The sequence below is a fragment of the Ovis aries genome, chromosome 24 (genome assembly GCF_016772045.2).
Source record: "Ovis aries strain OAR_USU_Benz2616 breed Rambouillet chromosome 24, ARS-UI_Ramb_v3.0, whole genome shotgun sequence".
NCBI classification, from domain to species: Eukaryota; Metazoa; Chordata; class Mammalia; order Artiodactyla; family Bovidae; genus Ovis; species Ovis aries.
The window spans coordinates 19,923,609-19,940,020 of NC_056077.1; the positions used below are offsets into that span (position 1 = coordinate 19,923,609).

General features: G+C 38.3%; 1 protein-coding gene across 1 annotated transcript in view; it reads left to right on the top strand.

The window, feature by feature from the left end:
* LOC101114079 (phospholipid-transporting ATPase ABCA3-like) overlaps positions 1–16,412 on the top strand; it is a 272,511-nt gene that overhangs the window by 845 nt on the left and 255,254 nt on the right. Inside the window, exons 3-4 of the mRNA XM_042240680.1 lie at positions 1,371–1,498; positions 14,553–14,694. Of these exons, the coding sequence (XP_042096614.1) occupies positions 1,371–1,498; positions 14,553–14,694 (270 nt within the window). The remainder of the gene's footprint in view (positions 1–1,370; positions 1,499–14,552; positions 14,695–16,412) is intronic.

Genomic DNA, 16,412 nt, shown 5'->3' on the forward strand with positions numbered 1-16,412 from the left:
TTTTGAATCTGTAAGTTTCACAAAGTTAGGGGACTTTACAATAATTATTTTTAAAATTGTTTTTTAACATGGCCATCTTTCTCCTCCTCTAAGACTATGATGATACATTTTGTATTGTCCCGCAGGTTGTTTAGGCTCTGTTCAACTTTTGTCTACTCTTCCTTTTCCTCTCTTGTTCAGATTAGAAAATTTCTATCTTGAATGACTCCTTCCTGTATTATAACTATACAGGTATTGAGCCATCAAGTGAGTTGTGTTTTTTAAAGCACAAAGTGATCACCTCCTGATTTGTTTCTTTTAATTAAGTAACTTTTTTGAGATATAATACACATTCCATACTTTCACCCATTTGAAGTGTGTAATTCAGTGGCTTCAATATATTCACAGAGGTGTGCAACCACTGCCACAATTAATTTTAAAGCATTTTTATCACCAAAAATAAATTCCAATATCTTCAGTCATAGCCCCACAATTATCCATCCCTATCAAGATAAGAAAAACAGTAATCTCCTTTTATCTCTACAGATTTGCCTATTGTAAACCTTTTATATAAATAAATGGTTTACGTATGAACCTTTAATATAAATTGTTTACATATAAACTTTTTATATCAACTTTATAAAATGCAATATGTGGTCTTTCATGACTCTCTTCTTATACTTAAAATGTTTTCAAGGTTTACCCATGTAGTTGCATGCATCAGTTCTTTATTCCTTTTCATTGTCAGATAATATTCCATTGTATGGATACACTGCATTTAATTGGAACAATATATCTTTCATCAGTTGAAGGACATTTGGGTTGTTTCTATCTTTTGGCTACTATAAATAATACTGCTACAAACATTCATCTATAGGTTTTAGATAGACATATGTTTTCATTTCTGTCAGTTATATACCAAAAGCAGAATAAATGTGTCATATGTTTACTCTATTTTTAAGTTTTCAAGGAAATGCCAGATTGTTATCTAAAGTCGTTATACCATTTTACATTCTGATTAGCAGTGAATGAAGGTACCACATCCTCTCGAGCTCTTGTTATCTTCTGTCTTTTTGATTATAGTCATCTCAGTGGATGTAAAGTGATTTATTGTGATTTCAATTTGCATTTCCCTCACCACTAATGACTTATCTTTATATGTGCTTTATAATGATTATTTAAAATTGCAACAAAATTTTATAAAATTTTTTATTGAAATGTTTTGAACCCCAAATATCCATCAAGTTGTTATGATACCAGTATTTAAGAAACAATGTTTTCAAATTTGCATATTTGGATAGAAGGTTTTTGTCCATGTAAACTAATATGTTTTCTCTCAGAAGGGATTATCATATGTTTTTATTTAAGTGAACAATTTTACTTCTCTATAGTTAAAGGCTTTTCTTCAGAAACTGAGTTTGAGAAGTACGTTAAGTATGACCATCGAGCTCATAAAGTGCTGGCTGCCATTGTTTTTGACTGTGACTTCAAAAATAGGCATGATCCATTGCCACTTCAGGTGAGAAAGTTGTATTTAGAGTTTTCTAAATAAATAGTTTTCTTGTAATCGGAATTTTAGTTTCTATGATTTTAATGAATTTTGTAATATCTACCCTATTTTATCAGTGAAGAAACTAATTTTCCCAAGATCAAACTACTTGTGTAAAATAAAGCAAGAATATGAGTCCAGATTTGAGTAGCTTTAAATTATGTCTGTGTTTGTAGCTTTTGAAGTATGGTAATAAGGGAATAATTGTATCTTTCATGCACAGGACTTCTGATTCATGGGACACTTGGACTACTCATACATTGCTTCTAGTTTTGCAAAAGGTAGTGAAACACAAGCATGGATAGAGCTTTTTCTTTGAATGAGACATAGAATTTAAGTCCTTTCATAACTCTCTAGAGAAAACTCTATGGCTTACCCACATTGATCCAGATTAGATGATAGCATAACCCAAAAGAAGGAAAGAAAAAGATAGTGCTTTGAACTTGGTGCCTTCTTGGCAGATCTTATAAACATTGTCTTCTGGTGGTGATGAAAATAAAGGGCAATCTATACCAGTTCCACATGGAGCCAAATTCTATATTTAGAAAACAGATGCTTGTTGGCAGAAGGCAAGATTAATAAAACCACCAGTAGGACAATATATATTCTTTCTGTGTGTCCCATCCTTTCATGACTTTTCTTTTGTGCCAGCTTCTATTTACTAAGTCAGAATTATCCATGTACTGATACAGGTTTAGGCTCAACAATATACATTGGCTCAAAATGTCTTCAGTTCTATTTTAAGTTTCAGTTTTATTGCTGAATAATAAGGCTTCCCTGGTGGCTCAGACAGTAAACCGTCTGCCTGCAGTGCAGGAGACCTGGGTTCAATCCCTTGGTTGGGAAGATCCCCTGGAGAAGGAAATGGCAACCCACTCACTTGCCTGGAAAATCCTATGGACGGAGGAGCCTGGTAGGCTATAGTCCATGGGGTCGCAAAGAGTCGGACGTGACTGAGCAACTTTACTTTCACTTTCTTTTCACGTATAACACTGTTAAATTTAGGATATGCAATGTGTATATTGCATATGAATTGTGTATTTGAAATGTGTATATTGCAAAATGATTACCACAGCAAGGTTAGCTGATATATATTCCTCACCTCACAGAATTACGAGTTCTGTGTGTGGTGAAATGAGTAAGTTCTGAGGATCTAATGTATTGTATTATTGCATGTATTGCATTCTGCTTGGTCTGTTTTGATGATTTTTCTAAAACCTTTTGCTCTTTATTGATGATTTTATGTATAGTATAGACCATCTAATGTCTACCAACTTTCCCACATCTTAGGTGACTTTCTCTTTTTTACTTTTATTTATTATTACTATTTTGACTATGCTGAGTCTTCATTATGGCATGCGGGCTCTTCCTTGCATTGTGAAGGCTTCTCTAGTTGTGGTATGTAGCCTGCGGGTTTAGTTGCCCCGCAGCATATAGGATCTTAGTTCCCTGACCAGGAATCAAACTCACATCCCCTGCATTGGAAGGTGGATTCTTTACCACTGGACCACCAAGGAAGTCCCTTATGTGACTTTCTTGACATATCTTTTGTTCATTTACGAGAATCCACAAGGATCAAAATAAATCTCAGATACGATCATGTCACTGTCCTGATGAAAAGACTTTGGTGATTTCCAATGTCCAGAGTCCTTTACACAAATATATGGCTATCTATATCCTAGTACTTGGCTATCTCTTATACTCCTTACCAAACTTTTTATGTTCCAGCAGTACTTAACTTCCAGAAATTACCTGGAAACACTGTATTGCTTTTTGTTTCTGAATCTTTGGTCACATTTTCTCTGCTGTACAAATGCTACTGGGAATTTCCATTCAGCTTCCATACCTATCCCTTTCTTTTCTGTCTTCATCACAACCAGCAGATGTTTCTATTAGAATTCATATGGGAGCAGACACTACTGAAAAAGGTTTTTATATAAGGAAATATTTGCACATTAACATTGTAGATTTTAGTCACTCTTGACAAACACTTCAGAGGATCTAGCTTACCTGTTTAGATGAACCATACCCTTCTTGAGCCTTTAGTTATCAGGTCATAGTTGCTGCAAATGGTCTTAACTGTTTTCTATGGAAAAGTAAGCACCAAGAGGTGCCCCCATGTACCTCACTGTTTTCATTATGTAACAGTAACCTTAATCATGATTAATTGCTTCCTCTAGTATCATAATTTATTTGCCAGTGTACCAGTGTGAGTAGCTCAGTAATGCTAGGTGATAATCATACAGCTATTTGGTGGAAGCTTTACTGTATCTCCTCTTAAAAGTCTGCTACCCCAGAAAACAAGGCCTTTACTGCAGCAGAACATGAGTTTGTAAGGATGGGATGTATAAATTCCACAAGTAGGTCTCTGGGAGTAATTAGAAGGGCCAGTTCTACTTCCAAGCCTTGTTTCCCCCGCCCTTATGTTTTACCGAGAACATAAGAGCCAGATACCGATTATTGTTACATAGGCCACATCCTATAGAACAGTGTCCCAGATCAACAGAGTGTTATCCTTATCTGAAATTTAACAGGCATTTTCAGTTTCTTCTCTCAGGTCTGCTGCTTCTGAGTCATAATGGCATATGGTAAGAACTATAGATGAGTGGTTCAGGTGCCCATTAATGTATCTCCTTAAATATGAAATAGATCCCCTGCTGGAGGCATATTGTGTGCCTTTACCCCTATTGCAGACCCATTTCTTTTTCTGGACTCCCCTGAAAATTTTTACATCATAAATAGATCTGACCAGTTCTCTCAAATATGGTATATGCCATCACCAAAATTTTGAAAAACAGGCTCATCAAAAAAAAGGCCCACCTCTTTTTGCAGTGTTTCTTTTGAGTGGTTAGGAGTACAGCATACAGCAAAACTACTCTTTGAGGATATATCCTGGCATACCTCAGAGACCATTGGACCCATAAAAAGCTCACCAGTTAGCAAGGTCCTGAGTCTTTATATAGGCTTTATCTCTCAACCTGTGGTAAGCAAATGTCTTACTAGGGCATTTAGAATGCTTATCACTTCCTGGTTATCAGGTCTAAATGTAAATGCAAATTCACAGGACTTAAAACATATAGAATCATTTTGTAAAATAATAAAGTTGGAAGACATATATAAAACATATAAAACTACAGTAATCATTGAAGTGTAATACTGGCATACGATCAACAAATGTATCTCTGACACAGAACAGAAAGCCCAGAAGTAAGCTTTCTTTAATATAGTCATTTGGGACTTCATTGTGGTTTAGTGGCTAGGACTCTGTGATCCCAATGCAAGGGCCTGGGTTCAGTCCTTGGTCATGGAACTGGGTCACACATGCCACAACTAAGAGATCACATGCTGCAACTGAAGATCCTGCATGCAGCAGCTAAAGATTCCTCATTGCACTAAAAGATCCTGCATGCCACAACTGAAGGATAACACATACCACGACAAAGATCGAAGATACCACATGCCACAACTAGACCTGGTGCAGCCAAATTAATTAATTAATTAATTTTTAAAAATAGAAATACCAAGGCACCAAATAAATCTTATGGGGAAAGAAAGATGTTTTCAGTAAATAGTGCTGTAATGATTGGATGTATATATGGAAAATATGAACCTTGAACTGACCTCATACTACACACAAAAAAAATAGCTCATGAATTTTAGATTTAAATGTCAAAGCTAAAACCAATGCTTTTAGAGTAAAGCAAAGACAAGTATCATCTTTACTTGGGAGTAGCAAACGTTTTTCAGATCACAGAAAGTGATAACCATTAAAGAAAAAATTAATAGATTAACTTTTATCAAACTTGTAGAAACTTCTTATCATCAAAAGACACTGTTGACTTCTGGTCTGGACAAGATAGTGGGAACTCATTTCTCTCTGTCATTCTTCTTAGTGAGGATGGATGGAATGCAAAGGCAAAACAAAACTCTGAAAAGTGATAACGCTGCAAGTTGTTTTAAGACCTCATGCCTAGAGTAGCAGCACAAGGGCATGCATCTTAATGTATCACACCCAACAGATGACAGCCAAGACCCAGCATTATCTGACCTCCAACCTAGCAATAGAAGGCAGCAAGTAGGCTCATGCCATTCCACATCAAATGGAAGCATTTCTAACATTAGGCAGTTCTGACACATCTAGCAAGAGGAATGGATAGGGAGCCCTGATAACAATTAGTAGCCAGGAAAAATACTCTCCTTCCTTACCAAGCCCTTCCCCTGCTAATATATACTGAAACCCATGAGCAAGAGATACTCAGCCACAAGTATCCCAGTCTAGAAGCCTCTTCATCACCTCCAGCCTAAGACATCCCTCAATGCAAGACTCTGGAGTGGGTGGGCCAGTGGAACCATCAAGAGAGTCCCAGCTACAAAAAAGTGGCAATGTCTATGGGCCAGAGACTCTCTTTTCCTGTTCAGATACATGAAGGAAGTCAAGGAACAGTGGTAGGGAAACTCCACAGCAAGAAGTCCCACATTCAGAAAGAACTGTCTGTCCCATACAAGCAGGTCCCTGCCACATGTGCCCAACCAGAAAGCCTCTTTCCTCTTGTGGGCTGAATATCCTGTCTTATATAGGGATCCCCCAGAGCAAGACAGGCAAAATTGGCATGACGAACTAAGCCACAGAAGAGGTTTAGCCTGGGAAGGTCTTTATGCCTTGTGCCTCCTCTGCCCCAAGAAGGAAAATTTGTGTTTTTTTTAGGCAGAAATAGCAGGAACCATTGTGAGCCCCAATGGAACCACATAAACTGTGAGACCAAAATTAATACTTAAAAAGCTCTGGAAATTAAATTGTCATTGAAATTAAGCCATTGCTGCATAAAATAGGCTGACTGCCTGATATAATAAAGTATTTAAATAGGATCCAGAGTCTCCTAAAATAATAGACAAAATTAACAAAGTAAAATAGAAAATCATCTGTCAAACCAAGAACCAATTTACTGATATGAGAACTGAGATGAATTAGAGGTTAGAATTATCTGAGAAAGATTTTAAAGCAACCATCATAAAACATGTTTCAACAGCAATTAAAAACTTTTGAAACAAATGAAAATATAGGAAATATAAGCAGAGAAATAAAGTTATAAACATTAAATTCAGTAACAAATAACAACCTAGTAGGAAAAAGTTGGCTTAAACCTCAACATTCAGAAAACTAAGATCATGGCATCCAGTCCCATCACTTCATGGCAAACAGATGGGGAAACAGTGGCAGACTTTATTTTGGGGGGCTCCAAAATCACTGCAGATGGTGACTGCAGCCATGAAATTAAAAGATGCTTACTCCTTGGAAGAAAAGTTATGACCAACCTAGACAGCATATTAAAAAGCAGAGACATTACTTTGCCAACAAAGGTCCATCTAGTCAAGGCTATGCTTTTTCCAGTAGTCATGTATGGATGTGAGACTTGGACTGTAAAGAAAGCTGAGTGCTGAAGAATTGATGCTTTTGAACTGTGGTGTTGGAGAAGACTGTTGAGAGTCCCTTGGACTGCAAGGAGATCCAACCAGTCCATCCTAAAGGAAATCAGTTCTGAATATCCACTGGAAGGACTGATGATGAAGCTGTAACTCCAATACTTTGGCCACCTGATGTGAAGAGCTGACTCATTGGAAAAGACCCTGATATTAGGAAAGATTGAAGGCAGGAGGAGAAGAGGATGACAGGGGATGAGATGGTTGCATGGCATCACCAACTCAATGGACATGAATTTGAGTAAACTTAGGGAGTTGGTGATGGATAGGGAAGCCTGGTGTGCTGCAGTCCATGGAGTCGCCAAGAGTCAGACACAACAGAGACTGAACTGAACTGAACTTGGATGGGCTTATTAACAGAGAAGACAGAGGAGAGGATATAACACTGAGGAATTAATTTATCCAAGGAAGTGCAAAGAATGTGCACTGAAAACTACATTGCTGAAAGAAATTAAAGAAGGCCAAAATAAATGGAAAGACAGCCCGCGTTCATGGGTGTGCACATGTGTGCTAAATTGCTTCAGTCATGTCCGATTCTTTGTGACGCTATGCACCATAGCCCACTAGGCTTCTATGTCCATTGAGTTCTCTAGACAAGAATACTGGAATGGGTTGCTGTGCCCTCCTCCAGGGGATCTTTCCAACCCAGGAATCAAACCTGCATCTCTTACGTCTCCTGCATTGTCTGGCAGACTCTTTATCACTAGCAACATCTAGGAAGCCCTAAGTTCGTGGGTAGGAAGACCTAATTTGTTAAATCATACCACCAATAGCTACCTAGATTCATCACAATCCTTATCAAAATTCCAGTGCCCTTTTTTATTGAGATATTTTTATTTACAATAGTAGTTTTAGGTATACAACACGGAGTTTCAAAATTTTTATAGATTATATACCATTTAAAGTTATAAAATTTGTTTATACTACCTGTGCTGTAAAATATGTCCTTGTAGCTCATTATTTTAAAACTAATAGTTTGTATTCCTTAATCCCTACCCCATATGCCCCTCCCTCTTTCCCTCTCTCCCACTGATAACTACTAGTTTGTTCTCTGTATCTGAGTCTGTGTCTGCTTTGTTATAGTCATTTGTTTTGTTTTTAGATCCCACAGTTAAGTGATAGCAAGCAGTATTTGTCTTTCTCTGTCTTTTCTCTGAGCAACATGTCCATCTATGATGTTGCAAATGGCAAATTTTCATTCTTTTGTGGTTAGTAGTAGTCCCGTATATGATATCTTCTTTATCTATTTAACTGTGGACAGCCTTGCTTCCATGCTGGCTATTGTAAATAATATGGCTGTGAACACTGGGGCACATGTATATTTTTAAAATGAGTATTTTGCTCTTTGAAAAATACTCAGGAATAGAGCTGCTGGATCATATGGTAGCTCTATTTTAATTTTTTAAGGAACCTCCATACTGTTTTCCACAGTGGTGTTGGTGGTGTTCAGTCACTCATTCCTGTTCAGCTCTTTGCAGCTCCATAGACTGCAGCATGCCAGACTTCCCTGTCATTCACTATCTCCCAGAGTTTGCTCTAACTCATGTCCACTGAGTCAATGATGCCATCCAAACATCTCATCCCCTGTCACCCCCTTCTCCTCCTGCCCTCAGTCTTTCCCAGGAACAGGGTCTTTACCAATGAGTTGGCTCTTCACATCACATGACCAAAGTATTGGAGCTTCAGCTTCAGCATCAGTCCTTCCAGTGGATATTCAGGGTTGATTTCCTTTAGGATTGGCTGGTTTGATCTCCTTGCTGTCCAACGGACTTTTGAGAGTCTTCTCCAACACCACAGTTCAGAAGCATCAATTCTTTGGCACTCAGCTTTCTTTATGTTCCAGCTCTCACGTCCATACATGACTACAGGAAATACCATAGCTTTCACTCTGCAGAACTTTGTTGGCAAAGTGATGTCTCTGCTTTTTAATATGGAGTATAGGTTTGTCACAGCTTTGTATCCAAGGAGCAAGTGTCTTTTAATTTCATGGCTGCAGTTACCATCTGCAGTGATTTTGGAGCCCAAGAAAATAAAGTCTGTCACCATTTCCATTTTTTTTCCCTATTTGTCATGAATGATGGGACCAGATGCCATGATCTTAGTTTTTTGAATGTTGAGTTTTAAGCCAATTATTCAGCTTTTCTATCTCAACTAATGCAGAAAATTATGTCCTGCCTCTTGAGAAACCTATATTCAGGTCAGGAAGCAATAGTTAGAACTGGACGTGGAACAACAAACTGGTTCCAAATAGGAAAAGGAATACGTCAAGGCTGTATATTGTCACCCAGCTTATTTAACTTCTATGAAGAGTACATCATGAGAAACTGGGCTGGAAGAAGCACAAGCTGGAATCAAGATTGCCGGGAGAAATATCAATAACCTCAGATATGCAGATGACACCACCCTTATGGCAGAAAGTGAAGAGGAACTAAAAAGCCTCTTGATGAAAGTGAAAGAGGAGAGCGAAAAAGTTGGCTTAAAGCTCAGCATTCAGAAAACGAAGATCATGGCATCTGGTCCCATCACTTCATGGGAAATAGATGGGGAAACAGTGGAAACAGTGTCAGACTTTATTTGGGGGCTCCAAAATCACTGCAGATGGTGACTGTAGCCATGAAATTAAAAGATGCTTACTCCTTGGAAGAAAAGTTATGACCAACCTAGACAGCATATTGAAAAGCAGAGACATTACTTTGCCAACAAAACTCCATCTAGTCAAGGCTATGGTTTTTCCAGTGGTCAGGTATGGATGTGAGAGTTGGACTGTGAAGAAAGCTGAGCACCAAAGAATTGATGCTTTTGAACTGTGGTGTTGGAGAAGACTGTTGAGAGTCCCTTGGACTGCAAGGAGATCCAACCAGTTCATTCTAAAGGAGATCAGCCTGGGTGTTCTTTGGAAGGACTGATGCTAAAGCTGAAACTCCAGTATTTTGGCCACCTCATGTGAAGAATTGACTCATTGGAAAAGACTCTGATGCTGGGAGGGATTGGGGGCAGGAGGAAAAGGGGACGACAGAGGATGAGATGGCTGGATGGCATCACCAACTTGATGGACATGAGTTTGAGTAAACTCCGGGAGTTGGTGATAGACAAGGAGGCCTGGCGTGCTGCGATTCATGGGGTTGCAAAGAGTCAGACACGACTGAGTGACTGAACTGAACTGAATGCAGAAAAAGTTTTGAGAAAATTCAGTACCCATTTATAATAAAATTAATGAGCTCTGTTACAGTCATACTATGGAATATTGCTCTATTCCTGTATACTCAGTCATGTTTGACTCCTTGTGACCCGGTGGACTATAGCCTGCCAGGCTCCGCTACACATGGTATTCTCCAGGCAGAATACTGGAGTGAATTCAACCCTGGGATCAAACCCAAATCTCCTGCAGCTCCTGAATTGGCAGGTGTATTCTTTACCACTGAGCATCAGGGAAGCCCCCTATGGAATACTGCTCAGTGATAAAAAAGAAATTTACTGAAAACAGCAATTACATTAATGAATTTCAAAACATACGGAGTAAAAGAAGCCTTTCTATGAAAGAGTACAATACTATATTTAATTCCATTTATATGAAATGTTATAATGGCCAGAATTAATCTGTGGTGAAATTAGAAAAATTATATCTCTGACTGTGATCAGGATCAACGGGGAAAGGGTATTATGAAAACTTCCTGGAATGAGGGTAATGTTTATCTTGATAGTAGTTGAGTTAAAATAGCTATGCATTTTTAAAACTTATATAATAAAGGAAATGTACAGTTAAGATTTGTACATTTTATTGTGAGTAAATAGAAGAAAACAACAGACTGAGAAAGACTAGAGATCTCTTCAAGAAAATTAGAGATACCAAGGGAACATTTCACGCAAAGATGGGCTCAATAAAGGACAGAAATGGTATGGACCTAACAGAAGCAGAAGATATTAAGACGAGGTGGCAAGAATACACGGAAAAACTGTACAAAAAAGATCTTCAAGACCCAGATAATCATGATAATGTGATCACTAATCTAGAGCCAGACATCTTGGAATGTGAAGTCAAGTGGGCCTTAGAAAGCGTTACTACGAACAAAGCTAGTGGAGGTGATGGAATTCCAGTTGAGCTGTTTCAAATCCTGAAAGATGATGCTGTGAAAGTGCTCCACTCAATATGCCAACAAATTTGGAAAACTCAGCAGTGGCCACAGGATGGGAAAAAGTGAGTTTTCATTCCAATTCCAAAGAAAGGCAATGCCAAAGAATGCTCAAACTACCACACAATTGCACTCATCTCACAAGCTAGTAAAGTAATGCTCAAAATTCTCCAAGCCAGGCTTCAGCAATACATGCACTGTGAACTCCCTGATGTTCAAGCTGGTTTTAGAAAAGGCAGAGGAACCAGAGATCAAAGTGCCAACATCCACTGAATCATCGAAAAAGCAAGAGAGTTCCAGAAAAACATCTATTACTGCTTTATTGACTACACCAAAGCCTTTGGCTGTGTGGATCACAATAAACTTTGGAAAATTCTGAAAGAGATGGGAATACCAGACCACCTGACTTGCCTGTTGAGAAATCTGTATGCAGGTCAGGAAGCAAAGTTAGAACTGGACATGGAACAACAGACTGGTTCCAAATAGGAGAAGGAGTATGTCAAGGCTGTATATTGTCACCCTGCTTATTTAACTTCTATGCAGAGTACATCATGAGAAACGCTGGACTGGAAGAAACACAAGCTGGAATCAAGATTGCCGGGAGAAATATCAATAACCTCAGATATGCAGATGACACCACCCTTATGGCAGAAAGTGAAGAGAAGCTAAAAGCCTCTTGATGAAAGTGAAAGAGGAGAGCGAAAAAGTTGGCTTAAAGCTCAGCATTCAGAAAACGAAGATCATGGCATCTGGTCCCATCACTTCATGGGAAATAAATGGGGAAACAGTGGAGACAGTATCAGACTTCATTTTTTTGGCTCCAAAATCACTGCAGATGGTGACTGTAGCCATGAAATTAAAAGATGCTTACTTCTTGGAAGAAAAGTTATGACCAACCTAGATAGTATATTCAAAAGCAGAGACATTACTTCACCGACTAAGGTCCATCGAGTCAAGGCTATGGTTTTCCTGTGGTCATGTATGGATGTGAGAGTTGGACTGTGAAGAAGGCTGAGTGCCGAAGAATTGATGCTTTTGAACTGTGGTGTTGGAGAAGACTCTTGAGGGTCTCTTGGATTGCAAGGATATCCAACCAGTCCATTCTGAGGGAGATCAACCCTGGGATTACTTTGGAAGGAATGATGCTAAAGCTGAAACTCCAGTACTTTGGCCACCTCATGAGAAGAGTTGACTCATTGGAAAAGACTCTGATGCTGGGAGGGATTGGGGGCAGGAGGAGAAGGGGATGACCAAGGATGAGATGGCTGGATGGCATCCCGGACTCAATGGATGTGAGTCTGAGTGAACTCCAGGAGATGGTGATGGACAGGGAGGCCTGGCATGCTGCGATTCATGGAGTTGCAAAGAGTGGGACACGACTGAGTGACTGAACATAACTGAACTGAATTGTGGGTAAATTTTACCTCAAATAAAATCTATAGGCAAATATTGAAATCTAGTAAATGGTGAACTTTTGGTAAAAGAATGCTGAAGTCTAACTTTCTTTGCAGTACATCCAAAACTCTAGTATATTGATAGATAAAGTATATAGATATTGCTTATATACAAGTGTATATAGATATATATATTTAAGCTTACATGATGCCCTGTGATTTCTTTGGAGGGAATGATGCTGAAGCTGAAACTCCAGTATTTTGGCCACCTCATGTGAAGAGTTGACTCATTGGAAAAAACTCTGATGCTGGGAGGGTTGGGGGCAGGAGGAGAAGGGGACAACTGAGGGTGAGATGGCTGGATGGCATCAAAGACTCGATGGACGTGAGTCTGAGTGAGCTCTGGGAGTTGGTGATAGACAGGGAGGCTTGGTGTCCTGCGATTCATGTGGTTGCAAAGAGTCGTACACAACTGAGCAACTGAACTGAACTGAACTGAACTGGTGTATAATATAAATTATATATGCACACCTAATTTTGCCTTTTTTATGAAAACGGTAGCATACTTGTCAATAATTTTTTTCTTTTTGAACCATAAATCCATTCTTCTACTTTGCTTTTTAATGCTACAGCTACATTTCCACTTTTTCAGCCAGCTCTTGGACTCAGCTAATAAAAGGCATTAGGTGCAGACTAGAAGCAAGACTTGGAGAAAAAGAAGTAATTTTAACTTTTCTGTTGGCTTTCTGGCTGCTTGTAGTTGCTTTGAATGACACTCCAGCAATATATCTTTATTTTTTTATCAGTAGCATTTTCTTTCTCGTGCTGCTGCTGCTGCTACGTCGCTTCAGTAGTGTCCAACTCTGTGTGACCCCAGAGATGGCAGCCCACCAGGCTCCGCCATCCCTGGGATTCTCCAGGCAAGAACACTGGAGTGGGTTGCCATTTCATAGTGGCAGACAAATGCAGTTTGAAGATTGCTCGACAGTTTTCAACATCACACCCTCTCAAAGATTTCCAGCACTAGGCAACTGGAGCTCCTTTTCAGAGTCAAGGTCCCCGTCAAAAGTCCCCTTTCAAGCTCTGTAACCTAGTACTAGCTGACTTATGCCCCTGTTCAGAAGCTTGATTTTTCATCCCCACATGACCTCTCATTTAAGTTTACAAATTTTACTAATTGCAAACCCTTGTTTTTGTTTCCTTAGTCCTAGGGCCAATGATTGCTTCCTGCTGTCTCTATCTGATACCTTAGAGCTCTCCTATCCATTAGGTTATCTAGTATGGATAGTATAACCTATCCATTAGGTTATCTAGTTTCTATTTTCTGACTATACCTCGAGCAGATACAGAACTCTGTATTGTGTAATTTATGCAGTCTTTTATGTATGAACAGTTAGGTTGATTCCAATATGCTGTATTTCCACGACAAATAATGTTACAACAAACAACCGTGTGCGTGTGATTTTTTTCCCATACTGTTTGAGGTTTATATTCCAAGTCTGTTATTGAAAGTATGATTGCTGAATTAAATAATGCATGCATATATAGTTTTGTGGAACATTGTCAGATGTTATTATTCATTATTATTGTGCCATTTTGCATACTACAAGCAATGTATTAAAGTGCCTATTGACTGCCTTGCAAACACAGTATGTTAACACAGTATGTTTTGACTTTTCCGGTGTGACAGGTAAGAAAAATGTCAATGTAGTTTTAATTTGTATTTATTCCATTCTATGCCATTGAGAAAGTTTTTATATATTTGTGGGCCATGTGTGTATCTTCTTTTTGTGAACTGTCTGCATTGGGAGAGGACTTAAAATATAAATATGATTGGATTATATTTGTTGTGCTTGGAGTCACTGTCACTTGCAGGCATTCAGAATCACTTTCATATCAGATGAGTCTCAATTTCAAATCACATGGTTTCCCATGTGGATTTAACTTTGCTTTATTTTCTAATATTTGCTTTTCAGTTTAGTTTGGTTTTAAACATAGTTTGTTTTCTGCTGCTACTTCTAGGTAAAATATCATCTGCGTTTTGCTGCTATACAGAGGACTATCATATGGCCAGGCGAGGCAGGCTGGAAAACAACCTTACTTTTTCCTAATCAGCCCTCTGTAGGACCCAGGAATCCAGGTCATCATGATGGAGGAGGTCCTGGTGAGCAGATCCTTATGCATATGCATACTTAATTTTTATTACACTTGCATAATAATATATATGTTATTTATATTGTGTATATATGTGTGTGTATACGTGTATGTATACATATGTGTATTTATACAGATATATGAAATAAATCACTTTATTCTTAACTTGTAATTTTTAAATTAAGTGTATATTATATAAAAACTACTAAATCTTATACATTTGGTAAACTAACATATATATATAGAGAGAGAGAGAGAGAATATATAATATATATATAGAATGCTTTGTTGTTATTTAATCGCTAATTCATGTCAGAATCTTTTGTGACCCTGTGGACAGTAGCCCACAAGGCTCCTCTGTCCATGGGATTTTCCAGGCAAGAATACTGGAGTAGATTGCCATTTCCTTCTCCAGAGGAACTTCCCAACCCAGGAATTGAACCCATGTCTCCTTTGGCAGGTGGATTCTTTATCACTGAGCCACCAGGGAAACTCTTTCAATTCTTATACCAATACACTTATCTTTATTTAGTTGTGGTTTAGTGTTCTGCTTTTCAAATACATATATTTTAATTTGTTGGTATTGTTTGAATATTCATGTCTACGTATAACTCTATTGATTTGATCTAAAACTTTAAAAATTGTGATGATAATTTTTAATTCAAATTTTCATATTGCATATTTTCTTGAAAAGCCCTTAATGTGTAATATTAGTTTACCAACTATACTTGAGATTTTTATGCAAAGTGAAAGTGAAAGTCGCTCAATTGTGTCTGACTCTTTGTGACCCCATGGACTATACAGCCGTGGAATTCTCCAGGCCAGAATTCTGAACTGGTAGCTGTTCCCTTCTCCAGGGGATCTTCCCAACCCAGGAATCAAACCCAGGTCTTCCACACTGCAGGCAGATTCTATACCAGCTGAACTACCCAGGAAGCCCAAGAATACTGGAGAGGGTAGCCAGTGCCTTCTCCAGCAGATACTCCCGACCCAGGAATCGAACCAGGGTCTCCTGCATTGCAGGCAGATTCTTTACCAGCTGAGCTACCAGAGAAGCCCTTGAGCTTTTAATATTTAGGAGATACTCAGTAGAAGGAAAAAACCTATGCACATTTTAGCATTAGCAACAAAAATTGGAAACATCCTAACCAGTAACAGAATAGATGAACATATTAGACAGTCATTAAAAATAATCTTTATGTAGTCTGTTGAGAAAGAAATTAAGCTGAGTCTACAAGTAACTATATGAATTAGCTTGATGGAGATAAATGAGTACTATTCCACATAGTTCAAGTAAGATCATGAACGCATCAAGATAAGATGCCACATTCAGGGGACTACATGGCATTTTGTTTGTTTTCTTTTTTATAGCTAGAATAGAGACTTAAACAGGAGGATATTCAAGGTGAAGCTAAGAGGCAAACAGATTATTAAATACCTAATGTGTTAAGTGAAGGAATATGAAATCTCTTCCTGGAAGTTATAAGAGACAAAATCATAGCAATATTTAGTATGAATAGGAGAAATGATATGGTAGTGGATGCATCTCTTCAAGTAATGACACTTTCCAAGTAATGACGCTCATGTTCATCTTTGGTATTTGTTTAGATCTGAACTCAAACTTTTGTTTCTATTGATGAATAAAGAAGACTGTGACCTATATTTCACAATTTATATAATTGGTTGCAGTGTTTCAGAGAATGGCCCTTTCTTTGCGTTGGACATCTG